General features: G+C 45.2%; 1 protein-coding gene across 1 annotated transcript; it reads left to right on the top strand.

Annotated features, from left to right (window-relative positions):
• Positions 1–1,266: 1,266 nt before the first annotated feature.
• LOC122551416 (putative methyltransferase DDB_G0268948) lies at positions 1,267–20,070 on the top strand. Its single transcript, XM_043693272.2, has 6 exons — positions 1,267–1,590; positions 3,843–4,003; positions 6,107–6,320; positions 10,103–10,203; positions 14,031–14,168; positions 16,414–20,070. Exons 1-6 carry the CDS (start codon positions 1,480–1,482, stop codon positions 16,502–16,504), a joined length of 816 nt encoding a protein of 271 aa, XP_043549207.1. The 5' UTR covers positions 1,267–1,479; the 3' UTR covers positions 16,505–20,070.
• The last annotated feature ends 411 nt before the right edge of the window (positions 20,071–20,481 follow it).

The raw sequence follows: 20,481 nt of genomic DNA, 5'->3' as shown, positions 1-20,481 counted from the left end.
ATCCTTGAGTGACCTACTGATTAAGAGTCTATCTATCTCACACTTAAATATACACCAGGTCTCTGCTCCCACAGCTGTCTGTGGCAGAGTTCCAAAGATTCATATCTCATTATTTCGATCTCAAATTGGTAGCCCTTCATTCTGAGACTATGCCCTCTGGTCATAGACTCTCGCATGAGAGGAAACAGCTCTCAGCAATAACCCTGTCAATTCCCTTATGAATCCTCTAGGTTTCAATGAGATCACCTCTCATTCTTCTAGAATCCCAACGCATTTAGCTTTGCTCGTCGGATTGTCCCTCTATACTAGGGATCAGAATCGAGGAGCAGGAGAATCGACGTTTCAGGCAAAAGCCCTTCCTGATTCCTGATGAGGAGCTTATGCCCGAAACGTCAATTCTCCTGCATCTTGGATGCTGCCTGACCTGCTGTACCTTTCCAGCACTACACTCTCGACTCTGATCTCCAGCATCTTCAGTCCTCACTTTCTCCTATACTAGGGACCGTCCTAGTGAATGTGCTCTGAACTGCCTCCAATGAAATGACATCTTTCCTTAAATAAAAAGACCAAAACTGCTCACAGTACTCTCGATGTGGTCTCATCAGCACCTTGTAGAGTTGCAGTAAGACTTCCCTACTCTTCCCTATCCTCCAATCTCCTTGAAGTATAGACCACTATTCCATTCACCTTCCTAATTACCTGCTATCCCTGTCTGCTAACTTTCTGCGTTTTGTGCACAAGTATCCCAAGTCCTTCAGTATTGCAGCTTTCTGCAGTTTTTTTCTCCATTTAAATAATACTCTGTTCATTTGTTCTCCCTTCCAAAATGAACAACTTCAGATTTTCTCACATTATACTCCATTTGTCAACTTTTTGTCCACTTACTTAACCTACCAATATCCTCCAAGTCAGGAATATGTATTGTAAACAGTTGCTGTCCCAGTACTAATCCCTGTGGAAGCTCACCGGTTACAAGGGAAAAGGACCCCTTAGCTCATTCGCTGTTTCCTGCCCATTAGCCGATCCTCTATCCACACCAATAGTTTTGTGTATTTTGACAATTTTTATTAGTTACATTAAGGTGCTAATTAAATACAGATTGTTGCTGTTGTTGTTGAACAGAGCCATATAAATGCAGGTAGTGTCCTTTACAATGTCCTTTGCTTCATACACAGGGCATAGTCCAATAACTAGGCTTCTGTTATCTCTAGCAGTCTTTCATGCAACTCACGGAAAACACTCATTAATTTGCAAGAGGAAAAGCAGCTTACTCTTGCTTTGCATTCAACCATCTGCATTAATTAATTAGTTACTCTTACACTTGAATGGAATGTTTCAGCTGTGGAAAGCAGTGCTGTGAAAGCATTTACTAGACGATGGATGGGTTAGAATCACACCCTTTAATCTCACTGAGTGTTTATTAACAGACTGGGAGAGCCGCTTTTGCGGACAGCTATTGGCCACAGGAGCTGCGGCAAGATGGCGTCGCGGCTGTTTGAAGAGCGTGAACATGTTGCCCTGTACCTGAAATACCGGCTTCCCTCACCCTTCCAAATCCGCAATCTCATCCTCGACTACTTGCAGAGAAAGGTGAGAACGTGGAGAAATAAAACGGAGCGGCTCCCCGGGAGATAAAGAGGTCAGCTTAAGATAGGCACAGCAAAGGTCAACAGCCTTGACTTGTCAGGATTTGGAAAGTGATTATCTCAGCAATAGGTTTGTTTGCTGCTGCTATCCTGATGTGTTAGTGAGTCCCAGTTTGTTATCTGAGTGGGGCGAATTTCCGCTCTGTTGCGTTGATAGTAACTGATAATGTAACTGCAACCCTTCGGCACTTTTTCTTTTCTTTCTGATGGTCATGTGGATCCATAAACTGTCCTTTGCTGTCACCCAGCTGCCCATGAGAGACCATAGCTGTTATGGTTAGTTAGCTGTAAATGACGTGTAAATTTCCAGAACTGGGGGGAGAAAAAGAGTCAAAGCTGTCTTCAAATGCATCTGTGTAAGTTCCAAGGCCCTTCAATAGGAGCAGGCAGACTACAAGTGGCATCCTTGCAAGGAATTGTCAAACATTACCATTCTTGACAACTAGAGTTTAGGATACAGGCAGGAGGGGACTGGGATTGTGTGATGGGGACTAACACATGAGGCAAGGGGATGGGGACTAACACAGAGCTGGAGTGAACACAACGAGTACAACTGCCTCCCTCTGTGCAAGAACCACTCCAGGGTTTTGTGCGTAGCTTTTGCATCATCAATCCCGCTGATATCAACAATCTGTGGCCCATGTTTATGTAGTTAGAAATAGGAACTAAAGTTTTATATGAGTTGAATGTTTCAGTGGGGAACAATTTCGCAGCTGTACCTGGGTAAGCAGGCTGTGTAAGAGAGTCCGCATGAACCAGTCCATGCGGTCTGAGCAAAATGTATCTCCTTTGCAAGCAGCCCACAGATTTAAAAAAAAGATAGACTTCTCTTCACTGGAAGTTTGAAATGTGAGTAATCAAACGTCACAGGACTCCTCAAGTAAGCAACTTAAGTCTCATAACCCATTTGAGCTGTTACCTGATTAATGATAGAATTATCTACGATTCCAACCAACATTGTCAGTCTCTGGATGTGTCTAGAATTCAATCCTTGTGCCGTGTTGTTCTCCGGGAGTTCTGCTACTGAAGAAGCCTGGATTTGAATTCTTATATTGTTTTCTGTCCTTCAAGTTCATGATGTAACACCACGGATGATCGTTTATATTCGTTCATAATCAATAGTGCAAGCCTGCAGCTTGCCTTTTTTTATCAGAAGTAGCTTCCTTGTTATATTTGGCATTGACTGACAGAAGACACAACTTTGCTGTGATTAACTCCTTAAATTCTCCTTCAGGGCAATCATTTGTCCTTGTGGCATAAGGCAGTCAGTTATCAAGCAATTGTTAAAACAGTTTTGCTTCTGTAGCAGTGACTCCTTCTTCCCTCATACATGGCTAATTGCTTTCAATTCCTGTATAACAGCATGTCCTTGTCTCTTAGCAGTTCATTGCTGGTTCTGTTAATTCATCAACTGTTATTAGTGGACTTGCCTTCAGCTGCCTGGCTCCGAAGCTCTGGAATTCCTTCCCTTAACCTCATCTTCTAAGACGCTGCTGAAAACCTACTTCTTTGACTGACCTTTGGGACCCCTACAACGTCCCCTATATTGCCTCCTTATGTACCCCCCATGTGAAATTTGGCTCAACAATTGGTTAGGTTAACAGTGCAATATAAACGCAAGTTGGGGGTGGAAACATAGAGGTGTACAGCACGGAAACAGACCCTTCGGTCCAACTCGTCCATGTCGACCAGATATCCCAACCTAATCTAGTCCGATTTGCCAGAACTTGGCCCATATCCCTCTAAACCCTTCCTATTCACGTGCCCATCCAGATGCCTTTTAAATGTTGCAATTGTACCAGCCTCCACCACTTCCACTGGCAGCTCATTCCACACATGCACCACCCTCTGTGTGAAAAAGTTGCCTTGAGGTTCCTGTGAAATCTTTCCCCTCTCACTTTAAACCTATGCCCTCTAGTTGAGGACTCACCCACCCCTGGGAAAAAGACCTTGGCTATTCACCCTATCCGTGCCCCTCATGATTTTATAAGCCTTCACACGGTCGCCCTCAGCCTCCAATGCGCCAGAGAAAATGGTCCCAGCCTATTCAGCTTCTCCCTATCAAGCTCAAGCCCTCCAATCGTACATTGTGCGACTCCAGCAATTAGACATGGGATTACTCAGCACAGAAATTCTCAGGTAGGGGGGGTGGGTTAGCAGGGGTGTGTTTAACTAAAAACGTGGTTCTTTTTTCAGAAGGGCAAGCCATTCACCCTGGCAGTGGATATTGGATGCGGCTCAGGTCAGAGCACCAGGGGATTGGCTTCTTACTTTGAAAAGGTGGTTGGGATTGATGTGAGTGAAGCTCAGATTGAAGAGGCGAAGAAGGTGGATGGACCTGATAACGTCTCTTACAGGTAACTAATGGACACCGAAAAGCATCCCTCCAATCTGAGCCCCGTTGATGGCAATGGGAGACTGTGCTCAGGGGGGACTGAATTCCATAGAACTAAACAGGCTCAGGCATAGAGTCATAGAGCTCAGAAACAGACCCTCCTGTCCAACCATTCCATGCTGACCAGAATCCCAAACTAAACCAGTCCCACCTGCCTGCGCTCAGCCCAAATCCCTCCAAACATTTCTTATCCATGTACTTATCCAAATGTCGTTTAAATGTTGTAACTGTAACCTACATCCACCATTTCCTCTGGCAGTTCATTCCACACAAAACAAATGCGCCTCGTTGTCTTCTGTAAAACTTTCCCCTTGTCTTGAAATCCCTCAACCTAGGGAAAAGACACTTGCCTTTCACCTTATCTGTACCCATATGATTTCATAAATCTCTATAAGGTCCATCTCATGCACTCCAGTGAAAAGTCCTGGTAAGTCTGTTCTGAACTCACTCTCATCCATCACCCCTGCCTGTCTCTGGCCACATCCAGTCTCAGTCCCCCAAAGCCAACCGCAGACATTAATCCCTCAGATCCTGTCTCTGTTAAAACCAGACATTCCTGCACTTCACATCCCTTTCTTCCATAGCAATCCCTCCCGAACCAACACACCCTCCACTCCCACTTCGAGCTCCCTCCCCCTCCCCAGGTCGCAACAGGATGGAACATCCAGGGATTGTCACATTTCTGCTGGAATTCAGTCATTGGCTCTCAAACTGGGGTCAGCACACCCCGGAGATTCGGTAGGGGTGGCACAATGTGAAATGGGAGGCATGTGTTCTAGGTTGACTGCCCAATCAGCAGGAGAGTGCGCCTGACCCCTACCCACCTACCCACCCCTCCACAAAAGGAGAGCTCACACAGAGAGACAGACCCCGCAACAGACAACAGAAACACCTATCTCATTTCCAGCTGTAAATGATTAGCCATCCCCTTCAAAGTAACATTCAAACACTTTTTTCCATGTTCCCAGAATTACATTGTTTTATCATTGAGACTGGGGTGAGGGAGGGGGAGGGGTGTCGTCACAAATGCACAAGTTGGAGAACCACTGCACTGCATCGTGGGATAGCCAGGACTGAACAATGGCACGGAAATATTAAAGAGTGAATTTCATTCCAAGCTGAGCCGAAACATACACATGAAGATTGCACTGTTTGAAATTCTCACATAGTAAAACAATCGGATTGAGACATTCTGCCACTGCCTCGATCAGGATGCCAAAGATTTGTTTGGGAAAGAGTTTATTTGAACCAAACACATTTCACAACCAATGCTCTGGGCCATCTCCAGACACCCAGCTGTGATTAGGTCTCCTGGCTTCACATTAACCAGAACCCCCCCAAATAAGGGCCAGCCATCCAAAACACCTCCTTCCTGCTGTTCTGGCTTTCACCTCTTGTCCCAGTCATCATTTACTCCCGCACTGAACTCCTTATAGTTCCTCACCCTGGAAAATGTTTCATGACAATGAACAAACTGAATAGTGATTCTCCCCTGGGAATCTGAAAGAAACAAATTTGAGTTTACTGAAGGGGCAGCTAGGAAGAGCATTGGTGGGGGTAAGCGGGCTGGATCAAAGGCAGTCTTTGGGCATAGCACCCCCCCCCCCCCACAAAACGTATCCCGGGTAGATCCTCAACTGGCTTCCAATCATCTTATCCCAATATCCCAATATCCCAGCACGGTGGCTCAGCGGTTAGCACCACTGTCTCACAGGTTTGATTCCATCCTCAGGCGACTGTGTGGAGTTTGAACATTCTCCCCATGTCCAGTGGGTTTCCTCCCACAATCTAAGGATGTGCAGGTCAGGTGGGCTGGCCTTCCCAAGGCTGGCCATGGGAACTGCAGGGCTACAGGGATAGGTGGGGATTGGGTCTGGGTGGGATGCTCTTTGGAGAGTCGGTGCAGACTCGATGGGCTGAATGGCCTGCTTTCCACACGGTAAGGATCCCACAATAATTTGCTCTCAATCAATGAATGCCTACTGAGGTAGAAGGTGTCCCAGAGATACCCAAATAAATGCCACTGAAGCTGTTGTATTCCTGTGTTTGTCGATTCCCTTCACAGACAGGGCCTGGCGGAGGAACTGGGATTCGAGGACAGTTCTGTCGACCTGATAACAGCAGCAGAGGCCGCACATTGGTTTGACTTGGAGAAGTTCATGAAGGAAGTTGACAGGGTTTTAAAACCCAAAGGCTGCCTGGCTCTCTATTGCTACCGAGTTCCCTTTGAAGTACATTACAATGACTGCTCTGAGCGTTTGATCCAGATTGTCCAACAGGTAGGTAGCGGACTGCGGCTAACTGAGCAACTGTAAGAGAATAGGATCAATCTATGTGTAACATGGGGTTTGGATCATCCCTCCTTTCACTGCCTGCGGTCCAAACTAATTGTACGAAATGTTTCTTCTTTCCGAGGATGTAACTCACAAGATGGACGAGGGAGATCCAGTAGATGTAGTGTACCTGGACTTTCAGAAAGCTTTTGATAAAGTCCCACATAGGAGGTTAGTGAGCAAAATTAGGGCGCATGGTATTGGGGGCAAAGTACCAAGTTGGATTGAAAGTTGGTTGGCTGACAGGAAACAAAGGGTAGTGATAAATGGCTCCATTTCAGAATGGCAGGCACTGACCAGTGGGGTACTACAGGGATCAGTACTGGGACCGCAGCTTTTTACAATATATGTTAATGATATAGAAGATGGTATTAGTAATAACATTAGCAAATTTACTGATGATACTAAGCTGGGTGGCAGGGTGAAACGTGAGGAGAATGTTAGGAGATTACAGGGTGACCTGGACAAGTTAGGTGAGTGGTCAGATGCATGGCAGATGCAGTTTAATGTGGATAAATGTATGGTTATCCACTTTGGTGGCAAGAACAGGAAGGCAGATTACTATCTAAATGGAATCAATTTAGGTAAAGGGGCAGTACAGAGAGATCTGGGTGTTCTTGTACACCAGTCAATGAAGGTAAGCATGCAGGTACAGCAGGTAGTGAAGAAGGCTAATAGCATGCTGGCCTTCATATCAAGAGGGATTGAGTATAGAAGCAAAGAGGTTCTTCTGCAGCTGTACAGGGCCCTGGCCCTGGAGCAGCTGTAAGACCGCACCTGGAGTACTTTGTGCAGTTCTGATATCCAAATTTGAGGAAAGACATTCTGGCTATTGAGCGGGTGCAGCGTAGGTTCACGAGGTCAATTCCTGGAATGGTGGGACTACCTTACGCTGAAAAACTGGAGCGACTGGACTTGTACACCCTTGAGTTTAGAAGACTGAGAGGGGATCTGATTGAGACATATAAGATTATTAAAGGATTGGACACTCTGGAGGCAGGAAACATGTTTCTGCTGATGGGTGAGTCCCGAACCAGAGGACACAGCTTAAAAATACAGGGTAGACCATTTAGGACAAAGATGAGGAGAAACTTCTTCACCCAGAGAGTGGTGGCTGTGTGGAATGCTCTGCCCCAGAGGGCAGTGGAGGCCCAGTCTCTGGATTCATTTAAGAATGAGTTGGATAGAGCTCTCAAGGACAGTGGAATCAAGGGTTATGGGGATAAGGCAGGAACAGGATACTGATTAAGGATGATCAGCCATGATCATATTGAATGGTCGTGCAGGCTCGAAGGGCAGAATGGCCTACTCCTGCACCTATTGTCTATTGTCTATTGTAATATCGACGGTATTTTTGTAAAGGGGAGGATGATGTTTGGGAACAGTGCTGTTGGACACTGACTCACTATAATTGGTTTGGCAGACAGTGGGGAGAGTTGTGCTCTGATGAAGCCCTGATCAAACAACCGCAGTTAGTTAACAGTCAGATTGTCTGACTCACAGAAAGAATGGGCCCCCCACTGAGACAATTGGAGCATCAGCCCTTCAGCATTCTGCTGCTGTCGTTGATAAGAACCCTACCTCCACCAGTGGAATAGGTTCTTGAATTACTCAGTCCTGGTGGGTGAACATGGTCAGCGCTGAGCTCAGCATACTGGTTTGAACCCCCAGTCTTCCTTTCAGATACTCATGATCAGTTCATAGAATCCCTAATGGGTAGAAAGAGGCCTTTCAGCCCATTGAGTCTGCACTGTCCCTCCAAAGACCAGACTCAACTAGACCCAACATTTCCCATAGCTAACCCACCTAGCCTGCATATCCCTGAACACTATGGGATAATTGAGCATGGCCAATCCACCTAACCTGCACAAGTTTGGACTGTGGGAAGAAACTGGAGCACCTGGAGGAAACCCACGCAGACACGGGGAGAATGTGCAAACTTCGCACAGACAGTCACCCGAGGGTGGAATCAAACCCAGGTTGCTGGCTCTGTGAGGCAGCAGTGCTAACCACTGAGCCACCATGTCACCAGTTAGTGAGTGGTTGCCAGTGTGGTCAGAAATGGAGTGCAATGTCAACAGAGAGTAAATATGGGGAACCTGACAAGAAGAGGACAGGGTTGCTGTGTTTCTTTTTCCACATCAACAGTTGTAGTGGTTATCATAGAACAGAGAACATAGAACAGTACAGCACAGGAACAGGCCCTTCGGCCCACAAAGGTATGTTGAATATGATGCCAAATTGACCTAATCCTTACTGCCTACCCATGATCCATATCCCTCCATTTAAGCCTGATTCTGTAAATATTTAGGTTCTGTGTGGGAATGCCAACAGGCAACCTGCCTGGCCCCTACCACCCACCACCATGGAGGCTCACGCTGCACCCAGTTGTGACCACCTAAAGGCCTCATCACGCCGCCACAGGGTTTATGAAGTCAGGGATATCCGTGCAGAGAGGAAGGACCAGCAGCACAGGCTTCAACTTGATTAGTATGTCATGGCTGGAGACGCTGAGAAAGCAGCACTAATGAAATCATGGGTTGGTGACTTTTGGAATACTGTGTGCAATTCTGGTCTCCCTCCCATAGGAAGGATGTTGTTAAACTTCAAGAGTTCAGAAAAGATTTACAAGGATGTTGCCAGGGTTGGAGGGTTTGAGCTAAAGGGAGAGGTTGAATGGGCTAGGGCAGCTTTCCCTGGAGCATCAGAGGCTGAGGGATGACCTTATAGAGCTTTATGAAATCATGAGGGGCATGGATAGGAGTAAATAGATAAGGTCTCTTTCCTAGGGTGAGGGACTCCGAAACTAGAGGCAGAGGTTTAAGGTGCAAGGGGAAAGGTATAAAAGAGATCTAAGCAGCAACTTTTTCATGCAGAGGGTGGTGCATGTATGACATTAGCTGCCAGAGGAAGTGGTGGAGGCTGGTACAATTGCAACATTTAAAAGGCATCTGGATGGGTATTTGAATAGGAAAGGTTTGGAAGTGCTGGCAGGTGGGACTAGATTGGGTTGGGATATCTGGTCAGCATGGACGGGTTGGACCGGAGGGTCTGTTTCCGTACTGTACATCTCTGTGACTCTGACTCCAAATAGAGGCTGTAGATTTCTACTGACTGGAGTACCAATTGTTGTACTGATTTTAATCTCATGGCCCCTGCAGGACTTTCTTCTGTATTTTACGTTGACATGGTTAACATTGTGATAGGCAGCTAAAACCACCAGATGTACTCTATGACACAACTGCATTTTTAAGTTTTATGTCATTGGCAAACTTTGCAACAATGCTCTGCACACCCAAGTCTGGGGTATGTTCTGTACACCCAAGCCCAGAGCAGTGGTCCTAAAACTGATCAGTACATGCCTCTTTGAACTGTATCTCTATTCCTGCATCATGAGTGTCAAAATCCTGGAACTCCCTCTCAGACAGCACAGTGTGTGTATCTACTCTCTGAAGACTCCAGTTGTTCAAAAAGATAACTCACCACTGCCATCTCAAGGGCAATTCAGCATGGAAAAATAAATGCTGGCACAGCCAGAGACACTCAGATCTAAGGAACAAATGAAAACAAAATCTGGATCTATTCTGCTGCTTCTCTGTCATGGCAGAGGGATATGGGTGCAATCAGGGCCACACATCCTTGTAACCCATACACATAATAGTCAGTCACTTCTTGGTGGGTATTGAATGATAGCATGACCAGTTTTCTCTTGCACTTCCTGTTCCCAGACACTGAAGACCCTGGCTCCCTATGAGAGTGAAAGGACTCAGATTGTTCGGAATGAATACAAGGAAATATTTGATGCTATCACATTCCCTGATAAAGAGAGGTGAGACCAGATATTGAGGCTAACAACAGTTCTGAAGATGGGTCACTGGACCTGAAATGTTAACTCTGCTTTCTCTCCACAGATGCTGCCAGACCTGCTGTTTTTCCAGCAATTTTGTTTGTTTCAGGTCTCCAGCATCCACAGTTCTTTGTTTTATATTAATGCAACAGACTATCTTAGATTTAAGCTTTAAGGAACGGTGAAGAGGTACTTGCTGAATTATTGAGCTTTAATGTTCATGTTCTGTGCCCTTGTTCCAAAACCCGTGAGAGGAAATACAATCTCACTATCGATATATTAAACATCCCCATCAAAACCTCTCAATCTGCTTGGATTATCAATCTGCAACTTTCTTCAGCTGGGCTAAATGTTTCCAGTGTGTACGCAGACATCCCTGAGTGTTATCGCTCACGCTGTGTCTGTCCACATGCATCAAAAGAGACATTGGTTGATGTTACAAGGCGGGTTTTATCCTGTCCCCCTGAAACCACATTCTCTGTAATGTTGGGTTGGGTTGGTTAAAGGAGATCACACCATACAATGAGCAGGTGTCGTACATTACAAATCAAATCTCTAGGACGGATGTCAATTGACTAAAGAGATTGGACAGGAATTGTCAGACATTTTCTGCCCCATTGGCCTATACATTTGTCTCTGCTTTCTCCCCCAGCTCTTGCAGTGAGCCCTATGATCCTGGATGGATGTTGGGGGTAGGGGTGTCTTCACTGTCACACATCAGAGAATCGCAATGATCCATCACACCATCATTGTCAGGGTCTTTCTCCTTCTCCTCAGCTTCATACATTTTTGTCCTTTTCACTCATGGGAGGTGGTTGTCGCTGGCTGGCCCAGCATTTATTGCCGGTCCCTAGTTGCCCTTGAGAAGGTGATGGTGAGCTGCGGGTTGACCTACAATGCCCTTAGGGAGGGAATTCCAGGATTTTGACCCAGTGACAGTGAAGGAACGATGGTATATTTCCAAGTCAAGATGGTGAGTCGCTTGGAGGGGAACTTGCAAGTGGTGGTGTTCCCATGTATCTGCTGCCCTTCTCCTTCTTAATGGAAGTGGTTGTGGGTTTGGAAGCTGCTGTCTGAGGATCTTTGGTGAATTTCTGCAGCAGTGCAACTTGTAGATAATACACACATTGCTGCTCTTGAGCACTGGTGGTGGAGGGAGGGGATGTTTGTAGATGTAGTGCCAATCAAGCAGGCTACTTCATCCTGGATGGCATGGTGCTTCTATAGTGTTGTTGGAGCTGCAGTCATCCAGGCAAGTGGGAGTACTCCATCACACTCCGGACTTGCACATGGTGGACAGGCTTTGGAGAGTCAGGAGGTGAGTTACTCACTGCAATATTCCTAGCCTCTGACCTGCTCTTGCAGCCACTGTTTACATGGTGAGTCCGATTCAGGAACTGGTCAAGTTTCTGAGCACATTTCATTTCAGGGACAAAGTCACAGCCGACACCACCATAAAGATGACACGGTCTCAACAACAAAAGGAAGATGGAGGTTAAAACTGCCAAGAATTAGGAGTCACTCAGTGCAGAGAGGGTGGGTGGGAAGGAAATCTCGGAGAAACCTCAGGATCAGGACGACAGTAGGGAATGAAGATGTTTATAGGTGAGGTTGAAGGATTAGCACCAGTAGAGCTGCTTAGTGGAGGGGAAGATATCAGAGGAGCTGGGTGACTGGGCCAAGGTAAGACTTTGGTGATAAAGGCCACATGTCTGAGTGGGGGAGGTGATGGAGGCTATCGCTAGGCAGGGAAGCTGCAGTTAGGAGGAAGCCCCAGATTTCAGTCAACAACAAGAGGCCAAAGGAAGAACCTTGTGCAGGAGTGAGTGGAGAATCCGAAGGGAAATGCAGAGTAGGTTTATTGATCAATCCAGCAGCAGGATAGTGTAAAAGGGCTCAACAGGACAGGGTGCATTGGTAAGATTAGCCATCCACAGGGAGAAAGGTCATTCAGAGAGGATGATGAGGCACTTGTTACCTCCCACAATCCAAAGATGTAGGTTAGGTGAATTGGCCATGCTAAATTGCCTTAGTGTTCAGGGATGTGTAGGTTAGATGCATTAATAGAGTAATAGGGTCGGGGAATGGGTCTGAGTGGGATACTCTTCGGAGGGTCGGTGTGAACTTGTTGGGCCTGTTTCTACACTGAAGGGATTCTACTCTATGATAAGATGTGCCTGTCCATGTTCGTGCAGAAACATTCTGTGTAGGTGCATAAAATATGCATCTGTACCTGCACAATGTTACCTTGTGGAAACATGCAAGTCCATCAGCTCCAAGTAATGTGTTAAAGACCTGAAAGTGGTATCTGAATTGGATTGAGAACAGAAGTCATGGTTTGGCGAGATGGGTAGTTTGTCGATGCTGCCTTGCGTGGGTGAAAAGTTAAGGAGGCTGGTGGTAACTGTGGAACATACAGGGACATTCTGTGGGAGAGGCAGCTCCATGATGGCCAGGTCACAGCCATGGGTGGCACAGTGCTCCCAATTTGCATGTACCCATCTTAAACAGTAGCAGATGGGCAGTACAGTAGCTCAGTGGTTAGCACTGCTACCTCACAGCGCCAGGGACCCGGGTTCGATTCCACCCTCGGGCGACTGTCTGTGTGGAGTTTGCACATTCTCCCCATGTCTGCGGAAAGTCCAAAGATGTGCAGGTTCAGTGGACTGGCTATGGGGAATTCCCCCATAGTGTCCAGGGACATTCAAGCTAGACGGAATAGCCATGGGAAATGCAAGATTATGGGGTTTGGGTGGGATGCTCTTTGGAGGGTCGGTGCAGGACTCACTGGGCTGAATGGTCTCTTTCTGCACCGTGCTGTCTAATTTCTCAGTGGAGAGGAAGAGAGTGGAATGTAAGTCTGGCAAGTTGTTGCTTCAAGGGGATGGGAAATAAGGTAGGCCCACTGAACAGTGAGATTCAGAAGTCACCGTTTACAGTTTGAGGGGAAAATCGAGACAGCTTTTCCTAAAGCTGAGGACCTGACCTTCTTTTACACGCTCCCTCTATTTCGTCATCATACTTGCCATTAATCTCACCACAGCCAAGACAGGAAATCTCATCCTGTCTTCACAACGATCTTGATTTGTGTCTTAAAATCCAGCTTTTAGATTCAAGGATTAATTTAGACTACAGAGGTCCAAAACATAATTTTTAAATGATTTAAAAAGCAGTATAATTATTTTCCGAATGTCATCGGTTTATTCAGTTTGAGCTTTGATTCTTAGTACAGCAGGAGTTTAAAAGAGCACTTACAGATTTGTGACAGCAGAGGGCAGACCAGGCCATGATACTCAAACCTATTGAGCCATCCAGTGTACTAAAGCAACACACTAAACCAATCTACCCATTAGACCAATATTTAAACAAAAGGCCAAAGTCTTTGAGGACTCCAGCCTCGAATGTGAACTGGGTGTAGTCATTGGTGGGAGAGGCAGTATTTTGGACAATTAAATTCACCCTTCTCTACTTTCAGACCTTTCTCTGTGTGAAGAATTGACTCTAACCGAGTCGGAATTCAGGGCAACAAAGTGAGTTGTCTCTACGCCTGGAAAATTACTTTTCAAAACAGGAGGCACAGTTCATTCTTTGGCAAACTGAAGCAGGCTGCAGAAAGAAAATTGATGAGTTGGAAGAATGGGCTAATAAATGTGATTCAGTGCTGGCAAATCAGGGAGGGGATGGACTTTGATTAAGTTAATAATCATATCGATACCATCAATGGAAGTAGGGTCAGTGCTTGACCTGCCAAGTGTTACCTGCACTTCCTGTTTCCACATTTGAAAAGGAATGTTTTATTTCTTTTCCAGAGTCGATAGCATTTCATTCAAGCAATTGGTGCCAGTCTTGTGGATCAAAGGCTTCTTTGAATCCTTGTCTTTCTACCAAACGTTTCAGAAGAAGGACCCGGAAGCTGCTAAAGCCACCCTCGAAATGATGGAGAAAGAGTAAGAGTTATCGTGGAAGTGGGAAAATTAATTGATCGGCTTGAGCGGTCAAATAGATCAGGATATGTGCACAGCGAGACCAGTGGGGCAACTCAGTGAATCTTGGGAACAACAATGTTTCCTGTCACACCTTGCTGGGGTAGTCCACTGGAAATCAAGTGTTCCCCACTATTCCCGGAGTCATCATAGAAGTTGAGGATTTGTAAAAGTGCACAAAATTCCCCAACGTCTCCTGGACACAGTTTAATAGAAAGCATGGAAGCAGGTTTCTGCACTTATCACAAATTGCCTTTTAGTAGAAATAAATTGATTCCAGCTACAGGTAAACAGTTATGCACTGTCAGCGTAAAACTCCACTAATTAAAACTTATACACTCCCCCTTGGATACAGACAGATGTAAGCAGGGGAACAATAAAACACAAATTATGGATGGAAGGAAAACTGGGACAGCAGTTGGCAATCTTTGTTCCCAGAATCTGTTGCTCTGATTCTCCTGTGGATCAAAATGCCGCGTCTTAGTCTTCCTTTTTCCAGGAGCTCTTACTGGTTTGCAAAAGACACAGGGTGGCTGGTTCATCAAAGAAAGACCTGTGTCTTACTGGCTAAAAGTTACAGCCTACAGCAACTGCCAGAGGAAAAATAAACTGGTTTTCTTCAGACTTGAAGTGGCTTTTACTCTGGAGAACAGAGAGAGCATTGCTGGTGGTCTGAAGGCTCTTATTGAGAGCCCCGCACTGCTCAGCTACCTGAGAGCCAATCACATTGCTGTTGGCAGGCAGAAGACTTTTGTCGTTGGTAACTGGTCACTGATCCACAAACCAATCTGCTTTTCCTGTTGCCAAGCAGATCTCCATTTATGTACAGCCCTTTAGCTGCAGTTCCTCTGCAAACACTGCTGTACAAACAGTATTCACAATGATTTGGAGATGCCGGTGTAGGACTGGGGTGTACAATCACCTGATGAAGGAACGGCACTCCGAAAGCTAGTGCTCCCAATTAAACCTGTTGGACTATAACCAGGTGTTGTGTGATTCTTAACTTTATTCACAATGCAAGTGTCATATTATTTACTTTTGTACCAGGCAACTTTAACTCAGCCACATTAGGGAGATTTAAACAATCCTTAGATAAGCACATAAGATGATTTTGGGATAGTGTAGGGGGACGAGCTGAGAATAGTTCACAGGTCGGCGCAACATTGAGGGCCAGACGGCCTAGTCTGCGCTGTATTGTTCTATGTTCTAGGCAGTGATCCTCTCAATCTCTGGTTTTAAAACAGGTCTTTTCTCATTTTATTTCGCAATTAAAAAAAAATCACAAAAATTAAAAGCTACAGTCTTTACATTCCTGATCTTAATATAATTTAAGGTCTGAGAAAGGAACAGGGGAATGGAAAAGGTGTTCAATCAGGTACACTAAGAGAGTGAACAAACAGGAACACAAAAGATAGTTAGGATTCGGAGATGCCGGTGTCGGACTAGTTAAAAGTTAAAAATCACACAACACCAGGTTATAGTCCAACAGGTTTAATTGGAAGCACTAACTTTCAGAGCACTGCTCCTTCATCACAACCACCTGATGAAGGAGCAGCGCTCAGAAAGCTAGTGCTTCCAAATAAACCTGTTGGACTATAACCTGATGTTGTGTGATTTTTAACAAAACATAGCAGCAGGATGAGACCACAAAGTTCATCGAGCCTGTTCAGTACAACCAAGGCGTGGAACATCCAAAAGCCTTTGGGGGGAAGACGATGCCAATGATTCACTCCCCTAGGAATGAAGAAATTTCTCCTCCTCTCAGTCCTGAATGATATCTGCTTAACCGGAGATTGTGTGTCCTTGTTCCAAATACCCCAACAAGAGAAGGAAACAATGTCTCAGTATCCAGCCCTGAAAGACCCACTGTCATCTTCTGTGCTTCGATAAGGTTATCTCATATTCTTCTAAACTCCAGTGAATATAATCTCAATTCACTCGGTCTCTCATCATACGGTAACCTTTTCACCCCAGGGGGACCAACTTAGTGAACTTCCTCAAGCCCATGTTATCCTTCCTTCCCTAGAGATTGGGGGTGAATTTTACAGCCACTTCTGAGCTGTGGGACCAGCTGTGCTTCAATTAAGGTGTAGAGTGTTAACATTTTCCCAGAATGTTCCAGTCGTTATTACGTTAGCCAACTGAGTGTATTTTCCAGACATTTCCATACAGTGGGCATTAAACTCATGACATTTTTATTTCTTTTTAGTTTTATGCAGACTATGGGAGTTTCTTCCAGGGAGACTGTGTTGGAAGTGAAGTGGACTGCTTTCTGTTTATTGGCAAGCAAGCCTGAGTAATATCTACAACCCTGTCTCTCAGACCAGTTGCGTCAAGTGATGATTTCTGTTTCCTTAAGTAAGACTTTAAATCTGTGTTTCATAATGTGGACATTGGTAAATGTTGGTTTGTACACAGTCATGACACATTGCACGGGTGAATGTTCACCTTCAGCTGGAGCACAGAACAGTGTGCGATTGAAAGCCTGATAGACATCCTTCACATTTTCCTGGGCTTTGGAGGGTTGATTACTTCTGCAGCAGTTAGAGTTTGAGTCTAATACTTCCTGTGCATACCCGCTGTTTATGAAACATGACTGAGGGACTCCACGTTTCTGCCCAGGACCGTAAGAAACTACAGAGAGTCGCGAACACAGCCTGGTCCATCAGGCAAACCAGCTTTCCATCCAATGCCTGCATCTATACTTCCCACTGCCTTGTGAAAGCAACCAATATAATCAAAGATCTCTTCCACTCCAGTTATAATCTCTTCCAAACTTTTCCATCAGGGAAACACACATACAAAAGCTTAAACACAGAGTCAAGAACAGCTTCTTCCCTGTTGTTATTAGACTTCTGAATGGACCTCTCAAATTTTTAAATCTAATGTTGATCTCACTCTTTATGCACCTTCTCTGCAGCTCTAACATTGTATTCGTCACTCTAGTGCACTTTACATGACGTGACAGAACTATTCACTGTACCTAGGTACATGTGACATTAATAACTCAAATCAAATCATTATTCAGGCAAGACCTTTGTAGAGAGTTAAGATTCTATTGTATTGTTGGACATATTCACTTTGCAATTTCTCATTGCTCAGTGTGTGTAAACCTGTCAGAATCACAGTGGGGGTTTACATCAGATCAGAACAGGACAGAACACTCTTCCCCAGAGCCAACCCTCACCCTCCCGATTCTCCCACCACTGAACCCTCCAGAACCCCCTTTGCCTGAATCAGCTAAAGCACTGTCTCTCCTGCGAACATACTGGAACGGGAGGTTGGCACCGCTCGTGAGTTGTGTGCTAGTTGTTGCTGCCTCTTGCTTGCTGCCCTGTTCTCCTCCGTGCCCCACCTCCTGATGCCACTTGATGCCCAGCTTGCTGTCTGGCTCCCCGGCTCGTTCAGGGAGTGGGGAGCCAAACAGTGAGCCTTGAGGCGGGGCAGCAGGCAGCCTGAGGGGTTGGGAGTGGGCCAGTGATCGCAGACTTCCATACCATCATTCTGTGGTCGCGGCATCACTGTGCCACGGTCACGGTGTCTGCACGCGCCGTATGTGTCCTTCAGAATGTCCCTAATGGCCTGCAGGATCGCTCTCCCCGTCCCACCACATTCTCCCCTCCCTTGTGCCTCCCCCACCTCCTCTTCCTCTTCCTCCCACTCACATCAACCGTCTGAGATCCTATCAAATGGAGTGGAAACAAATTACCCTTCAACCCAAGAGACCGTCCAACAGAAGTATAGGCCCTTAACTGACACAATTGATTACTCATAATGTACTCCCCCCAACCCTCCCCTCACCTCCAGGGTTAAACACACTTCCCCCAACCAAGACCCTACAGCTTACTCTAAAGGATCTAAAATCACTCACTTAACCATTAGCCAGAAATCATGCTTAATTCATGTAAAACTCCCAATCCTGAACCTCGATCACTTGCTGTGCTATTAAATCCTGGTTCAAACAATGTTCAAAAAGGCAACACATTCCTTTAACTGTTTTGGTTAAAAATGTGACATTTTACAATATTAATTTCATTTGACTTGATATTGTGAACTATTATAGATAACAGAGATGACAGGGTTGTTCAGTACTCCTGAACATTAGAGAGTGAAATAAGGCCGTTTAAAGAATCTGATCGAGATTAATTGAGAGTAAGAGATTTCTGATACTATGTGGGTGGATTTGGAAGTGATCTCAGTCTGCCAGCTGGGGTGTTTTAATGCAGATATATCCTTATTTATAATTGTTTTTGAGTTAGGAGGCACTAGGTGTGGATGAGGACCTACCCACACAGTGTCATCTCATTTCTAGTATTTGGAAAGCCAGTTCATTCACTCTCTCCCCACCTGCATCTCTAGCCTAGACCATGACCCCACAATCCCTGTCCAAGTGGTGGAGGCTGATACAATTGCAACATTGAAAAGGGACCTGGATGGGTATATAAATAGGAAGGGGTTAGAGGGATATGGGCTTGTGCTGGCAAGTGGGAGTAGATTAATTTAGGATATCTGGTCAGCATGGACGAGTTGGACCGAAGCTGTAAGTGCTGTACATGTCTATGACTCTCTCTATTTCCCAACCTCTCCACCATCCTCTGCATTGCCTACCTCCTCCACCCTCCCCCTCTCCTCTGTGCTTCCCCTCTCCCTATCTCCCTATTTTATTCCCTCTCCTCACCTCTCTCTGCACCCTTTCCCCCTCTCCCACACCTTCCCTGCCTTCCCCTGCTCTCAGCCCAGGATGCCAAAGTGGAGCATGATCCTAAGTCACCAATCTTGCCATTCTGATAAAGCTGAACATCAGTCCCGGAGATATATCTGAAATAAATTCCAGCACTGCATGGAGCTTGTAACCTATACATTTTCACTTCAGTATTTCACGTTTAATCCTGTGACTGAGCGAGTCTGGGTGCCTCGTATAATTCAGAGAAATGATTGCACTGTCCTGGTAATGGAATGTTTCCTGTGTGCAAGCAAGTTTTAAATTCATCAAGTGAACACAGAATGGATCACGCCATATACACATTTAATTTACAATGCAACTCACAATTTGGAAATTTTAGATGCCACAGCAACCAATTCATAGAATCCCTATGATTTTGTTTCCTACAACTCAAAATGTCTTTTTCCATAGTAATGGCAGAATTTTATGATCTTCTAGATGTTAAGGTAAATTGAAATATAGACAGACACCTTGACATCTTTCCGATTTCATTCATACCTTACCAATATCTGTAGGGCTGATCACAGAGACATTAAAATGTAAGATGTCCATTGAATTGTGAAAAATCACAGCTTCTGTGATAAATGGCAAGACATTTCAAAGGGATTCCAGCATGATTGAGCTCCTTGCCCTGCTTTTTGGTATAATTGTCACCTGGATTTGCATTGTAGCCATTAATTGTCAGTTTTGAACTGCATCAAGTCTGGCTGAAGTCAGTCAAATTGTTCGGGAGACATCACTAAAGAGAGTTCTTGGTTATGGGAGGCAAGAAGGAAGGAATTGGAAATCAACTGCTGTTCCATCAAAAGATCAGGCAGTCTACAAGTGCCATAGCTGCAGAATTAGTGCGAAATAAATAACCTCTCTCTGAGCTGATCTGCATGGGCAAACATTGACTATTTGACAACAGGAGCTGTTGAATCTGCTGAATCTGTCTTCAAGTGTCAACCATTTCACCTCAGAATGAGAAATTTCAAGAAGCACTGTTCATAGAATAGAGACTGATCTTACCTTCAATTACCTGTCAGCCTTACCTCCTGTTAATCTTTATAAATGTATTTCTAACTAATAGCTTGATCACTTTTACTTGAATAATTACAGTAGTTTTGTAATAAATTAAAGCTTGTCTTGTTTACATTTCAAGTATTGCTGCTGGTCATTTTTAAATTAACTTGTAATTCAAAGGGGGCTACAGACATATACATGCTCATGATCCATTTTGAAGAATACTTTTAATCTGATCATGACACTTGCGAACACTCTGGGGAAGTGGACAAGTCAGTGAGCTGGCTGTACTGCTCCTTACACAAGAATAAGCTTGAACCAGATGAATGAAGATAAAAAGGGTTTGGCGATGGAAAACAACTTGGTCAGGTTACACAATGAACAAAATTAGGTGTATTCTATCCAGCTTCAGGGAGATCCATAAGGATCAGGGTTGGGTTTGGGAGACCCCAGGGTTCAGTGTTGGAAACCCCAGGGTTCAGAATGTGATACTCCACTCTGACAGCAGTGCAGCCATTTTCTCCCCCGTGGCACCAGCGCAAAGGAAGG

Source organism: Chiloscyllium plagiosum, unplaced genomic scaffold (genome assembly GCF_037043375.1).
Source record: "Chiloscyllium plagiosum isolate Xiang-an unplaced genomic scaffold, Cpla_swu_hap1 HiC_scaffold_7, whole genome shotgun sequence".
NCBI lineage: Eukaryota > Metazoa > Chordata > Chondrichthyes > Orectolobiformes > Hemiscylliidae > Chiloscyllium > Chiloscyllium plagiosum.
Note: the sequence above shows the minus strand (reverse complement) of the source record. Positions and strands in the feature narration are given on the sequence as shown.

Excerpts from the sequence above, each read along its gene's own strand:
- LOC122551416 (XM_043693272.2), top strand. The coding sequence starts at position 1,480 with ATGGCGTCGCGGCTGTTTGAAGAGCGTGAACATGTTGCCCTGTACCTG. Across the intron at positions 1,591-3,842 it reads TCGACTACTTGCAGAGAAAG|AAGGGCAAGCCATTCACCCT; the intron begins GTGAGAACGTGG and ends TTCTTTTTTCAG. Across the intron at positions 10,204-14,030 it reads ACATTCCCTGATAAAGAGAG|AGTCGATAGCATTTCATTCA; the intron begins GTGAGACCAGAT and ends TTTCTTTTCCAG.